This window comes from Carassius gibelio, chromosome B7 (assembly GCF_023724105.1).
Source record: "Carassius gibelio isolate Cgi1373 ecotype wild population from Czech Republic chromosome B7, carGib1.2-hapl.c, whole genome shotgun sequence".
In the NCBI taxonomy this organism is placed as follows: domain Eukaryota; kingdom Metazoa; phylum Chordata; class Actinopteri; order Cypriniformes; family Cyprinidae; genus Carassius; species Carassius gibelio.
Genome location: NC_068402.1, coordinates 31005120 through 31019397, shown reverse-complemented (window position 1 = coordinate 31019397; position 14278 = coordinate 31005120). Strand labels below are relative to the sequence as shown.

Genomic DNA, 14278 nt, shown 5'->3' with positions numbered 1-14278 from the left:
TGGATGAAATTGTTCAACTCACAAACTCTGTCCCTAACAAAAAGTGATGTTTTGGCTTCTTCAGAATTTGTTTTGTTAGTGCTGGCAATCAATATTAACATATTGTTTAATGATCTGTTATTAACAACATTTGTTCTATCAATGATGCTTTCACACTTTTGATTGTGTGATATTTCCTAAACATATTAGCTAAGTGTTTTTTGTGAATTTTTTGTAGGTAGGATACTTGACTGGGCACTATAAAAACAATACAATGTGATGTAATGTAATTTCACGTTACATTTACGTATGATTGATGGGTTGATTCTGTGCAGTTACAAAAACAAAATCCTGTAAGAAACACTTCAACACCATTCAAGTCTCCAGTTGCTGGTCCCCATTGACTTCCATAGTATGGAAAGAGAAATAAAACACTATTCAAGTCAATGAAAATCGACTGAAGGTGAAATATCCCTTTAAACCTGGTTTCATCCAAGTTTTCTTTTTCTTTTCTTTTTTTCCCCCACTACTGTCAAGTGTCAACTGATGAAGTTTCGATTACTTTCCACTGTCACCTTTGGCTTGCACAGTTGGTGTTTTAAAACCCAATTAATATTCAGTAATGTTATAAATTTAACTGCACAGACACTATCGCTTGAGAACAAAACTTGAAAGATGGATTGAGCTGGATAATAACACTAACTTTGCAACACTGACACAGTTATTAAACTGAATTTAATCAATATTGAACTGGCTTCAGCTGAATAATGACAATATTGTCTTCTAGAGCTGCTTACAGTTGAAGTGTACTTGTTTCTTAATTGATAAACTTTGCAAAATCGACACAGTTATTGAATGAATGTGCATTTATGCAATTAGCAGATGCTTTTATCCAAAGCAACTCATAAAAAAAGAAAAGCAGTTTATCAAAGGGCCAACAATATTCATAATACACTGCATGTACTCAATGTAGTACATGAAATAACACTGAATTAAATTGAGCTGAATAATGATACTATTGTCTTCTGCTGAGCCGTTTTACTGCTGAAATTAAATTACTTTCAAAACTGATGAATTTGTAAACTTTAATATTATTTTCCTGTTCATTAATGTGCTCGGAAACAATCTGTATTGTATAAACTACTATGTAAATAAATGTGACTTCAAACCATGTGATACAATGACCCTTGACTGCCAAAAAAACAAAGCCCAGCCGTCATTTAAAGCTCAGATTTCTAATACAGTGAAACTGGTCAAATGTGTAATTTACAGTAAAATAATAATTCTCAGGTATCTTAAGTCTTAGGTGAGGTATCGCACACTAAAATACTTCTCTGAGTGTTGCTCAAAAGTGTGGCGCAGAGGATCATCGGATGCAAAGCACTTACACGGTGAAATTTCTCATTTCACACCTCGCCGATCCGCACAGGTTTCAAGAGGAATTCACCCAAGTGACCGATACTATTAAGCCATCATTTCAACCGAGTTTAACAGGAAACAAACCAAGGGGTGAAAAAGCCTTGTTTTCAGAGTACTGCAGTATGGATCACTGCCTAAATCTGTGCAAAAAGTTCAGCACTTAATCTCTGACGTCACCCACAATCATTCAAATCAATTTCAGTGCTGTGAGCTTAAAAAAAGGATGAGTAAATTGATGTGCCAAAAACGCATCTGAATTTGTGTGTAACTCTACGGCAGCAGGTGAAACCTCCCGAAAACACATTAACCATCAGGACCAGACTCCAGCTTCCAACCCTCTCCGTCCTCGGCGTGAGTGGCGAGCTCAAACAATCGATTGGCAGCTCACAAGCAATCAGCCACCATTATTTGTGAAGTTACACTCCAGTTCACATGAGCTGATAAAGGGGGCTGCTATTGATTCAGCGACCATCCAGGAGAGAGCAATTTAAGCAACCGATGGGGCATAAAACAAACTCTCGCGTTCGAGAAGAAGCCCGCGGCCCAGGCTGACGGCGGACAGGGGTTGCATGTATGTGTGTTGTGTGATTTTAATGGGAAACTGAGCATGTGTAGTGGGTATGAGAGACAGACAGACGTGTCCCCGAGGGCTTGACAGAACGCAACTCACAGCATGAGGGATGCTGCTGGAATAGCACGCTAATAGATGAAGCGTGTTTGCAGAAGTGGTCCCGCTCCATTAGCTCCATTAATATTCATTACTGCCTGATCTTCAAGTCTATTTGATAAGGCATTGTTTTCCAGATAACATTAACATGCTAATGTGCATTTTGGAATGCAATTACTGCATCAAAAGGCAAAAAAAAGGGGGGAATGTGAGACAATAAGTAGATTATAAAACAAATTTCTGAGAAAATGTGAATGGTAGAAAAATGTTGCACCATAATTTTAAGGTGTTTGAGTGGTTGCCAGGGTGTTTTGGATAGGTTTTGGGTGGTTGTAAGTCAAAAGTATTTCATTGTAAATCAATGGGATATTTTTGCCCGCTTAAATGTTGATCATGCAACTAGAAAGCCAGACAATTTATTTAAGGTGTCATTCACATCTTTAGTACAAACTACGGTTGTGCCGATAGACGATAGTCAGAGATATCACTATAGCAGATGTCTCTGTCGATAGTCAAGACGATATTAGGCTCATTCTCATATTAATGTATTAAATTATATTAATAATAACTATTATTTATTTTTATTAGCCATTTCACTTCAGCACCGCATTTCACACACACACACACAAACAAACAAACAAACACACCGTGCGCACAAAAGAGGATTAGAGCCTGTAGTCGGTGAAGAAGTTGTAACACTTTGACTCGGATAAATCGTTAAATCCATTAAATTGAAAGAAATAGAAAACGAGTTGGTGTCCCACACATTTAATGACTGGTACACGGCAACACGTTCTTCTCACACATGAGAGATTAACTCGTTCTTGGCGTTATAAATAAAGTAAAGACAAAATAATAACAAGGCAGCAGAGCGAACTTATCATCCATAGTGGTTCTCACGTAGTCCTTTTATGTCATGACCACATAGTGTGCGTTATAAGTTTAGTGATCAGTCTCTTAAAGGGCACACTGCACTATAATGTGATTCATGCAAAATACATAGTTTTGGCCGTTACAAAGTCTCCATCCACAAACAGACGTACATCGTCTGCAGATAGAAGGTATTTCATTGCACTTTAACAAGTAATCTGAACGGCCTATATATGTGCACTATTTTAACGAGCCCTCACTAACTGAGTTTAATGTCACAGTTATGTTAGAGTGCATCTCATTCATGTTTCTGTGGCGGTGCGTCAGTCTCGTCATGAGGCGCACGGTCAGGAGCGCTGTATGACGGATGCAGCATTTCAATTCAACAATTCAATATATGAACTTACCTGTTTTGAATATTTTATATTTAACGTGTTCATTTATATCCAATATTAGTGTTAAACTGTTGGACTTTAAACGAAATCTACTTTTGATTTTCACCATTGACTGATTTTGCAGAACATATAATTAGAACTATATAATTATTCTATCTGAAATCAGATTTGTTACTAACAGAAATAAAACCAAACCCTATGTTCCTCCACAATGTCCCTAAAATTTGTAAATGTTGTACTCACATCAGACTCTCTAACCAATCTTCTCTGAATTGACGGTTTTTGAGAATTGTTAACTATTGCTTAGAACAAAACTGATCATCTAAACCCCTTAGTTACCAACATTTAGAATGTTCAGGCATGTGCCCAAGCATCAGTCTTCAACTGTGACAATTCCAACCCTCTCCGTCCTATAGTTCTGTTGTTTGGGTTTCAATGGCCTAAAATCAGTTTTTTTAAACTGCAGTGCTTAAAAACGCATTAAAATACATTATAGTGAGACACAGATCAAGAGGACCACATGCTCCTGGTTAAGCATCATAGACATAACAGCGTGACATTCTGTAAAGCTGCTTTGAGTGATGTGCACTGTAAAAAGCACTAAACAAATAATTTTGACTTGACTCAATGTTTGCTGGAGGAAAAGACAGAAATTGAAATAAAATTGAAAATTTGCCATCACTCACTGTGTTGAATTCCTCCCATGAGTTGCTCCAAGTCCAATAGTGCACCTTGTATTGCCCAATCCGCACTGCCATCATCTGGTTGCCACGATAATAGAAGATGGGCCTATTGGGTATGAAATGGGAATCTTGTGATAAGTCATTCCAGTTGCCAATACTTCCCACCATCTCTCATCCCATTTTGACAATGTGTTCAGTAAAACACCTTTTGCAAAAGGATGGTCCCTTTCTCAAAGCCTCCAGGTAGTGGCTTTAACAGAAGACCTTAACGTGCCTCAAAATCCCTCTTTTACCCAGAAGGAAACCAACAGAAACTATATGCTAGCTGTAAAGTAATGGTCAGTCGAATCATATTTGTAATGTAAGTGCATTTAACTCCTAAAATGATATTCTGGCAAGAGAAATGTTAGGAGTCAGTCTCGACTGACAACTAACCCATCCAATATATAATGAAATGTGAATGAAAGTCACACTTGCTTTGAGGTGGTTACCTGTCGAGTAGTGAGTTGTTGAAGAGTACAGGACTTAAATCGAGACCATCAATGACACGGTCATCAGGGGGAAGAACACCAGCCACAGAAAGACTTGTGCTGAAGAGATCCATCACACTGGCCAACTGATAACTCACCTGAGGAATAAAGCACTAGTATCACACAGAACTCTTGGTTTGGGAGGAATAATACATATGTACAACAAATGATTTGGTCAAATTGGTAAATTTTCCATTTCTATATCATAAAAATTCTAGACCAATAGAATTTACAAATGGCAGCACCCATTTTTACATCAGGAAAAAGGTGGATATAGAATATGGAATTCATATTAAAAAAAAAAATTTTTTTAAATCCCCTCACTTTTTTTTTTTTCAGAGGTCCAAACTTGCAAAGTGCAAAAATCAGTTGTAATCTCTATATGTCATTGTAAGATGAAATTTAAAAGCTTTGTTTTATGAACAAAGTTCTGTACTTTTTATTGTGGGGCGCAAAACATATAATGCAGTGCATAAAATCATAACTGAGAGATGTAAGAATAAACATTCCTCCATAGCTTAATGCATCATATTTAATGCATCAATTTAATATGATTTATATTTAAAAAAATAAGATTAAAATTAAAATGTAAAAAATATATAAAAATATAAATGGATCACCAAGTAAACCTATGTTGTTTCAGTCCAGTAAGTGTTTATCTTGAAATAGTACTAACAATATTATGTTATTGTCTTATTTTATTATGTTTACAGTATTTTATAAAAATCATTAACATTTTCAAAGACATGTGTACCACGACCTGAAGGGGGATGTTTTTAGAAAGAATCTATAGGTTATTTTAATGCATAAAAAGCAATCAAAATTAAGCATCCAACGAGTACACAACAGGCTTTTCAGCAAAGGTTTGATCATGTCTATAATTTACAGGCCTTAGAAATTTACACATCAAATTTGATACAGTGGGTTTTCTATAGTTAATTGGATAGGCAAGCACAACTATCCATCATAAATGATAATTAATCATCCTAATATTGGCTGATATGTGGGTCTATCACTAGTCTAGATTCTCAAGACCCATCAACCCATGCTGCAACCCGCAGTTATACGCAAACACACTCACACAAAATCATTTTCTTCATGCATGAACCTTGTCAAGACGGCACAGAACGCAAGCACTGGCAGGGAGGCCAGTTTAGAAGAGCAGAACCACGATGACGCGTTTCTTCAGTTCCCACTCTAATCTGTGCTCGCAGGTTTATTATAAACCACACTAACATCTCTTTAAATGAAGAGAAAGGCAGAGAGAAAGGAGAGTTGGGACAGAGGCCGGAACTGCGGCTTTATCTGTCCTCCCCAGTCCTGCTGCAAAAAAAGCTTTATTTTATTTATAAACTTTGAACTATTTTCCGATAAAATGCCATTTTTTCGCTGTCATCCTTGATCTTCCTTTCTATTCTCTCCTGAGCGGCCCTTTGAGAGAGACGGCACGCTCACAATCAGATAGCGCTATCAGCACGGAGCAGCTGGCTCTGCCGCTCACTCGTACACACACACACACACACAGAAGCGTCGCCTGCTTCAGCCTCCCAGAATTCCCTTCACCACTGCCAGACAGCCAGTACATTCCATTATCTTCACTCTCAGGCTTCACACACACATACTTATACACACAGGAAAAGAAGAAATCAAAGGGAACAATTAATAAAGGTAACTAGCCGCTACCACCAGCTGCTCTTATCCAGCACCACACACAAAAAACATGGGACAAGTAAAAAGGGAAACAAATATTTCTTTATCTCTAATTCATTTCCTTCTCCTTCTCTTCTTCCAGCTGTCTGCGTCTCTGTGTCTTTGGCTGATGCTAGTTATCTGAGCAGACAGACCTGCAAACCCTGCCTAATGCACTCAGTCTATGTGTCTCTGAGCTGATAAACACAGCAGGAGAGATTGGGATGGCCACGGTAACTGTGACGTCCCCTTCCTCTTTATTTTTATATCCACGTCACTTCATAGGTGAAGTGAACCATAGGTGCACCAAGCACAGACATGTTCTTAATCTCTGATGCAGAGTCCAGGTGAAATCAACATTAAGTCTCAAATCACTTCTGTTAATATGTTCTTAAAGGGATAGTTCAAAGAAAAATAAAAATTTGATGTTTATCTGCTAACCCCCAGGGCATCCAAGATGTAGATGACTTTGTTTCTTCAGTAGAAGACAAAAAGAGATTTTGAACTGAAACCATTGCGGTCTATTAGTCTTATAATTAAAGTGGACCGTTGACACTCCTTGTCCATTTGAGAGATATGTGGCGGTAATCTACTTAAGTCTGTGAACTGCCATTAAGCAAGAAGAAGAATAGACCTCATGCGCCTGCTGCTGAGAACACGTTCAGGAGGATGTTAGTAGGCAATTCATTTATATTTTTTGAAAAATGTGTCATTTTGTGGGATTTTCTTGACTATTAAGTTTATTCACTTACAAGAATGATTTACTTAAATCAAAACAATTTAATAATTAGATGCCATTTACTTCAAATGAATAGGAACTGTCAACTTCAAACTCAGACTCTGATGAAGTTCATATTTATGAGTTAGGAAGCCATTTAGAAAGTTCAAACAACTTCGATCTGAGCAAGATTTCTTGCATTAAAATCCAACAAGATATTTTAATTTTACATCAACAAAATGCTGAATATTAAGAAAATGCATTGAAAAACTATTGCATTTATTGCACCTTACATTGTTAAGTCACTTAAAAACTCAGGGCTTAAAGAAGATTTGTGTTTTTTTTTAAAGACATGCCAGGTTAAAAATAATCTCAAGAGTTGTGCTTCATTCAACTGTTTCTGAATGCAATGGATCCACTTTAGAATTAAGTAATTGCTTTTGGGTCTAATATAGTGCAAACTAAAAAAGGTTCCATGCTTACTATAACAGTAGTTACTGTGGGGTGTTCAAACTTAAGAGCGATTTACTATTTAAGAGAGAGTTCTACAAGTTAGCGCATGTTTATATAGTACAAAAATATATTTTATATGCTTGTTTAGGTTTTTAATTATTATTATCTGAGGTACTTGCATTTATAACTAAACTTGCTTGTATTACTTCAGTCACTTGCCCAAAAAATAATAATACATTTAAGGGACCCTTTTGGAGAAAAAGTTTTGAGATCTGATTATTTTTTTATTTATTTTATTTTTTTTAATTTCATAAATGGTATTATTTCAATATTCGGTTTCTTGCTTACATTTATTTCTTGAATTCTTTCCCATGCATTTATACAATTGTGCACATTTATTTGTGGATTTATTTCTGAAAGCGAAATAGCTATATAAAATTTTTATTAATTTCTAGATATATAAAAATAATTAATGCATTTCTTAAAAAAAAAACACTGAATATTAATAAATTTATTAAATTTTTTGTGAATAAATTTTTTATTTGATTTGTAAAAAAAAATAATAATAATAATAACCCCACATCATTTTGTAAAACAAAAAGGGGCATCACTGCTTCCCAAGAGAGAAATGGACGAGAAGATACACATATCACAAAGAGCCGCACTCGAGTGGAGCAGGACGGGCAAAATCCAGCCTGTCGCTGCAAGACAAACATTAACAGTGTGAAACACCTGCTTATCCCACTCTGCACTGCTCTGGCACTGCCCAGACACCTGGCACACCACACGCCTCCATCCCAGCCGCATACCCCAGCACTACTCTCTCTTTCTGTTCTTTATCCGGCACGCCTGGCATATTCAGATACAGAAGCCCTCATTACAGCTCAATCCAACCTCAGCAAACACACAAACAGATTAGCCGCTTAAGACGTTCCCAATCCCCCTCTCCCTCGTCACTCCGCCGTGCTATCAGGGCCCCGCACACCCCTCAGATACGAGCCGGGGGCAGGCTTAGCGTGGCTCCCGCGCTCCCTCCTCCAAAAATCCCCCCACGCCACAGCCCCATGTCACAGCTGCCCCTAATACAATTAAAAGTCATTTGCGGAGCACACAGCTTTAGCGGATCAGGAAAAGGAGGCTTCCTCTGCCAAAAAAAAAAAAAAAAAAGAGGAGGAAAAGAGACCAGAATGGGAGTCATAAAAAATTTCTAGAATAAATAGAAGATATTTGGAAAAGCATTTAATCATTGTCCTGACAAAGGTTAACTTTAAAATGGAATTGCATCATAAATGTTATTTGGTTCCAATATTTAAATAAGGAACTGATTTTTAGAACCAATTCCATTTTTTTAATATTGGTACCAAAAAAAATTGGCAGCAAAGATCTGGTCAACCTCGTTAAATGTGTTATACAGTTCTCTGAAATGCTTGATTCTGATTGGTCAGCTCTGTTATTCCTAATAATAACCGTTTTCAAAAGTAATGCTGATTAAGGGACCACTCATCTGGATATCCGTGGCCGGCGCTTCTTTCATGTCTCTTGCATCACAGTGCTGATGTACTCTGTCTTGTTTCATACACATGCACCTGGTACCATCTTGCACTTGAAAATGAAATCGGAGTACTTCAGTCGTCCTGTTATACTTTCATAGCAGTTGTCTTGTCATCTTAATGATTGTTGTTGTTTTATTTGGTGCATATAGGTGCTATGTCTGTATTCTAAAATCTTCATCTTGTTTTAAATTGTTTGTTGTCTTGTCTCAAAGCCACTTACTATGAACTGCAGCACTCTTCATGGAAGCTCTGATATTGCACAAAAACAACCAGCTGGATGGGCATTACCCCTTAAATAAAATTACATTTGATTTATCCATAAATTTGATTTATTTAATTTTTTTGTTTCATTAACCACCAACCAAAAAATTTGACTGAACAGAAATGCTGTGTGATTTAACACAATCCTGGCCTCTTGGTTTTTTAGGGCTTCCACACTACAGAAAGCACTGATGGAGCATTTGAATGGATAGAAATGTGTAAGGTGCATTTTGAGGGTGTAGAAGCACAATTGGGACTTCTAGATTTAAGTGAAACAGCTTGGGATCATTCTCACTGTGCCAGCAGGGATCCGTCCAGGCCACCAGGCAATGGCTGGTTCCCTCATCCCGCCTTCAAACGTAGTCTCCTTCCCACACAGGAACGGACCGTTGCTGCCGCCTGATGATGATAAAATGACAGAAGAGAATCTTAAACACAAAGCCTCGTCTGTGGAGTACAGTGAAGGTAATTCATCTCAGACAAATAATCTTTACAAAAGAGCCCCATTACTCAAAGAAACTGAACAGGTAAGAAAACTAGCACTAACATCTGAGTCGAGGCCTAGCAGTTCCTGCACATAATTCAGATACATTCTAAAGCTGCACTCATGTGGGTGATGCAGGTTTGATTCAAGCTTGCACTTAGTGCTGGTTCGCTAAATGTCACAGAAGACCAACGAGCCCAAACTTCCTCTAAATATTTATTAGGAATAAAAACTGGAGGGTAATGAACTAAAACTAATCACACATTTAGACTACACTCTGTAACTTTTGAGTGCCTAACTATAAAAAAAAAAAAATAACAAGGTTGATCTTCGTCCCTGCTCATCTACATTGATAAATGTGGTTGAAATCCATCCTGAAAGCTCTAAAATATTATTCTTATAGGTTTAGGCAAGTGCATTTGGCTAAAGACATGGGTTGAATTATTTTATTTTTTTGCACTATCATTAATAACATTTAGCTATTTATTTTAAATCAAAAAAGTTACACATCGTAGCTTTAACTTAATTGAATTTATCGATTTATCGGTAGTATGTGAAAGTTGCTCAGAAAGAAGCTAAGAGCAACACTTTATGCCAAAAAGTTAAATAATAATAAAATAAGAATAACAACAATGTTTATATGTTTATATTATATTGTTACATGTTTAGTTTGCTGTTACAAACTTGTGATTTATGAAAAAGGCAGAGAGAGAAAAATATATAAGTATCTATATTAAACATAATAAAAAAAAGTTAGCTTAAATTAAATTTAGCTTAAATTAATTATATAAAAAAAAAGTAAACAAAAAAATTACTTCAGCCATCTCAATCTAACAAACCTACACCATCAGCAGACAAATGGAAAGGAATTATTTGGATAAAGAAATCGTGAGTGATGATATTACTGCGCCGAGGTAGAAGTGGTGCGAAGTGCTCTTCCACCATACATTATAGTGTATTATATCATTTTTAATGTTTTTTTGTGTGTCACCATACTTACTCGTGCGACTACTCATGTAACCGTCTTTAAATAGAGAAAAAATGGAAGTGTTTGGTAGCTTCCAAATTCATCCCTGTTTGGATCCTAAAGAATGAATGGTGCCAAAGTTAAACTCTAGCATAGTGGCAATGAGACGGGAGAGGCACGTATCAACTCGTCTAAATTGGGGCAAGACCATGGAATATGGAAAAACGGTGGCGTTTTCCTTTAAAAAACTGCGGAAACCCCCTTTGGTGTGTTAATGTTTAAGGTGAAGAAGTGTAAATGGATTCCCACTTTGATGCGGTCCAGACATCACTGCTGCCCCATTATCCGAGGTGAAGAACACCAGTGTGTTGTTGTGGATTCCCAGACTGACGAGGTGAGCCAGAATCTGACCGATGCTGTCATCCAGTTCCATCACCGCATCGCCATAACTACAAGACAAATCACACAGCGTCTTACCACCTTAATCACAGCAATCAAAGCACTAAAAAATGACCCCAGATAACCTGCTCAGTTGCTCTAACTAGGGATGCACGATAATATCGGCACAATATCGGTATCGGCCGATAAAAGCTTAAAATGACCATTATCGGTATCGGCCGATATGAATATTTCTGCCGATGAGCCAAACCGATATTCTCCAAGTGAAATAATTGACCTGTTTTTCAGATGTGAATGTCTGTCTACATTTGTAAAATAATAAATTTATGGTAGAATCAGTACAGAAGAGATACATGGATTTCTCTTCAGTAAAATTAAAGTTTAAATATATCAGTATATATTTGTATATATATCGATATCGGTATCGGCATCGGCCAAAATTATTTTGAAAATATCGGCATATCGAATATCGGCCAAAATCCAATATCGTGCATCCCTAGCTCTAACCCAGACAGAATAACAAATTCGGTCAAATTAGCCCGCATTTGAAACCTGTCATGTGACAGATGGATGTGATATATGGAGGAAGATAGATGTCTCAGATAGATGTGCGCTGGTTATAAAACTTTAAGATGTGGCATGTCAGGCTGAATCCCTCCACTGCCAGCACCTGGCTAATACCCCTCAGCCTTGATCCATTCCTCTGTCAACACAAACCTCATTTAGCATTCTGAAGAAACGTATGCTTACTGAAGCCCCAGTATTCCAAAGCACTGGGAGGAATACTAAACAGTTGCAGACAAGACTACCAATGAAGCCTTCAGCCCTTATTCTCGCCTCAGAGCAGGAAAAATAACATCTCATTAACTAATCATTCAGATAACACAAAACTGCAGAGCACAATGCAGAATTTTTGACCAAAATGATAATGATGTTAGGGCCATTAAGTAACATAATGACTAATTTTAGAAAATACATGTTATGACTTTTTTTTAAAGGAAAAACATGGTTATTTCCTGCACTGGAGTTTGGGCTTTTCATAATGTGTTTTTATCAGATTAGTGGAAAATAATCATGCGAAATACATTAGATTTCAATTACAATATACATTTAAAGGCAGTTTCACAAAAATGATTATTTTCTCATCTCATGCACACATGAAGACTTAAGGACTCCACTTAAGGACACCAGTTTTTACAGTTTAATACCTATATTAAAATTTTTCTAAAGGTTATTACAGAAGAGTATGTTCATTTTCCTGATTTTATACATCAATTTATTCCTAAAAACATGGTTACATTTTCTGATGACAGTATTTTCAAAATGTATGAAGCGATATCACATCCCTTCTGAAAAACCTTTGACCAGTTAATAAGTTTATAAAAAGAACGAATTTTGAATGAATCATGGCTTTATCCAAAGTTCATATTTCTGTTTCAGAAATGAATGCAAATGAGAGCTTATTAAATTTGATAATGCCAATCAAAGTCAACTTAAGTAGTATGGTGATATCAGCTACATTTTCTACTCTATGTATCTGGGGTACTTTGCCTAAAAGCATCTAGATTTTTACATCTGAAATTACACACTAAAACATTGTCTTATTATATCACTCCGCTTGAATATGTTTGTGTGTTTTTGATGAGGTTGCATGACATTTATTAGATGTTGCCAAGTCCTAGATGCTTCAGAGAGGGAAATTTTTTTTAAAATACCTGTGTTTTTATGATTAAAAACCTGCTATTTGGCTATTTATGGTGAAAATTAGTAATAAATCTTACTGGACATATTAAGGGATTATGTGCATCCAGCCGGTTGTTATTGCAGAATAACCCCCGACAGGGTGATCTTGTATCACCTTGAAGGGGGTTATTCTGCCATAAAAACTGGCTGGATGTACATTATCCTGCTTATTACACGGCTACTTGCCACATAAGTAAGTTGAGTTGAATTATTTGAACACAAAGCTTCCGTGAAGACAGCAGTTGCGAGGAAGCGGCAAGTTCAAACTACACATTTAAGGGAAACGGTGCAGTCAAACCACTTATTACACAACATTTCACCACATAAATAATTATGGCACTAAAAGATTTAAGATGAAAAAACAATCGTAGCAAAATGGCAGCAGAGCGTTTGAATGAAATGAGAAAGCGAGTCCGTAATACCAGGATGACATAATTAAATAATTGTATAGCATTTCGAATTGAGTTTTAATATTTTATTAGCTAAACAAACACAAAGCTTCCACCAAGAAAAGCTGTTCCTAGCAAGAGTAATGTGCCGACTTCAGTTACCCGGATGAGCTTTTACCGGTTGTTATCGAGGGATAACATACCTCTGAATGTCGTGACTGACCAATCAGAATCAAGTATTCCACAGAGCTGTGTAATAAGTAATTTTATTACAAACTACTTAAAACTACCATTTTACTACTAACTTTTTTGGAAGTGAAAAATAACAAATGATTTGAAAATTGACATTCCCTAATTCTCCTATGGGACAATTCATATTTGATGGTTTTTCATTGAAACAATATTGTTTCTTCTTAGTTTTTTTGTTATCCATTAGGGTTCTATTTTACATGCTTACCAGTTCTGACAACCACAGAATGGTTGTTCTGAGTGATTAGTGACATACTGTATATCAACCCTTTCTGGGTGGTTGTCAGGCAGGTGGCTTAGTACATCCATGGCTTACTAAAAACGATACAGCACAACTTTTCTAAAAGCAAGCATTATTTGAGCTTTCATTCATTTGATTAGCACAAACATGCTAGATGAGTTATAATGGATTAGATACTTAGCAATGTTCACATACCGCCCCCTCCGGCTCTTTCCCAGGAATCGCTCTGAGGCGTAGACAGGCGCGTGGGTCGCATCTGGAGCCCAGTAGAGAAAGAAGGGCCGCTGGGCCATAGCTTGCTGAGAGATAAAGTCCAAGCCTTCCTGGAGACAGACACGATGATCAAAAACAACATCAGGCACAACATCAGCAGTGCTGATCCACACAAATCAACATTAATCAAGCCAATGAACAGGAAAACTCACCTTCAAATAGATTTGGGTGAGGTTGGATTCCCCTGTTTTCACATTAATCTCAAACTCTTCGTAATACCTGCAAAATACACAGCTCGTCGAAACTTTCTGCTTCCTGCTGATCTAATGAGACCATCCCTACAAACTCGTTTCAACACCATATGAGTTCTTGTTCC

General features: G+C 36.9%; 1 protein-coding gene across 1 annotated transcript in view; it reads right to left on the bottom strand.

Moving 5' to 3' along the window:
* The window catches only part of galns (galactosamine (N-acetyl)-6-sulfatase), a 32529-nt gene that overhangs the window by 13762 nt on the left and 4489 nt on the right, over window positions 1–14278 (bottom strand). Inside the window, exons 6-11 of the mRNA XM_052562299.1 lie at window positions 14115–14181; window positions 13885–14012; window positions 10978–11117; window positions 9513–9616; window positions 4505–4641; window positions 4017–4119 (exon numbers count right to left, since the gene is read on the bottom strand). Of these exons, the coding sequence (XP_052418259.1) occupies window positions 4017–4119; window positions 4505–4641; window positions 9513–9616; window positions 10978–11117; window positions 13885–14012; window positions 14115–14181 (679 nt within the window). The remainder of the gene's footprint in view (window positions 1–4016; window positions 4120–4504; window positions 4642–9512; window positions 9617–10977; window positions 11118–13884; window positions 14013–14114; window positions 14182–14278) is intronic.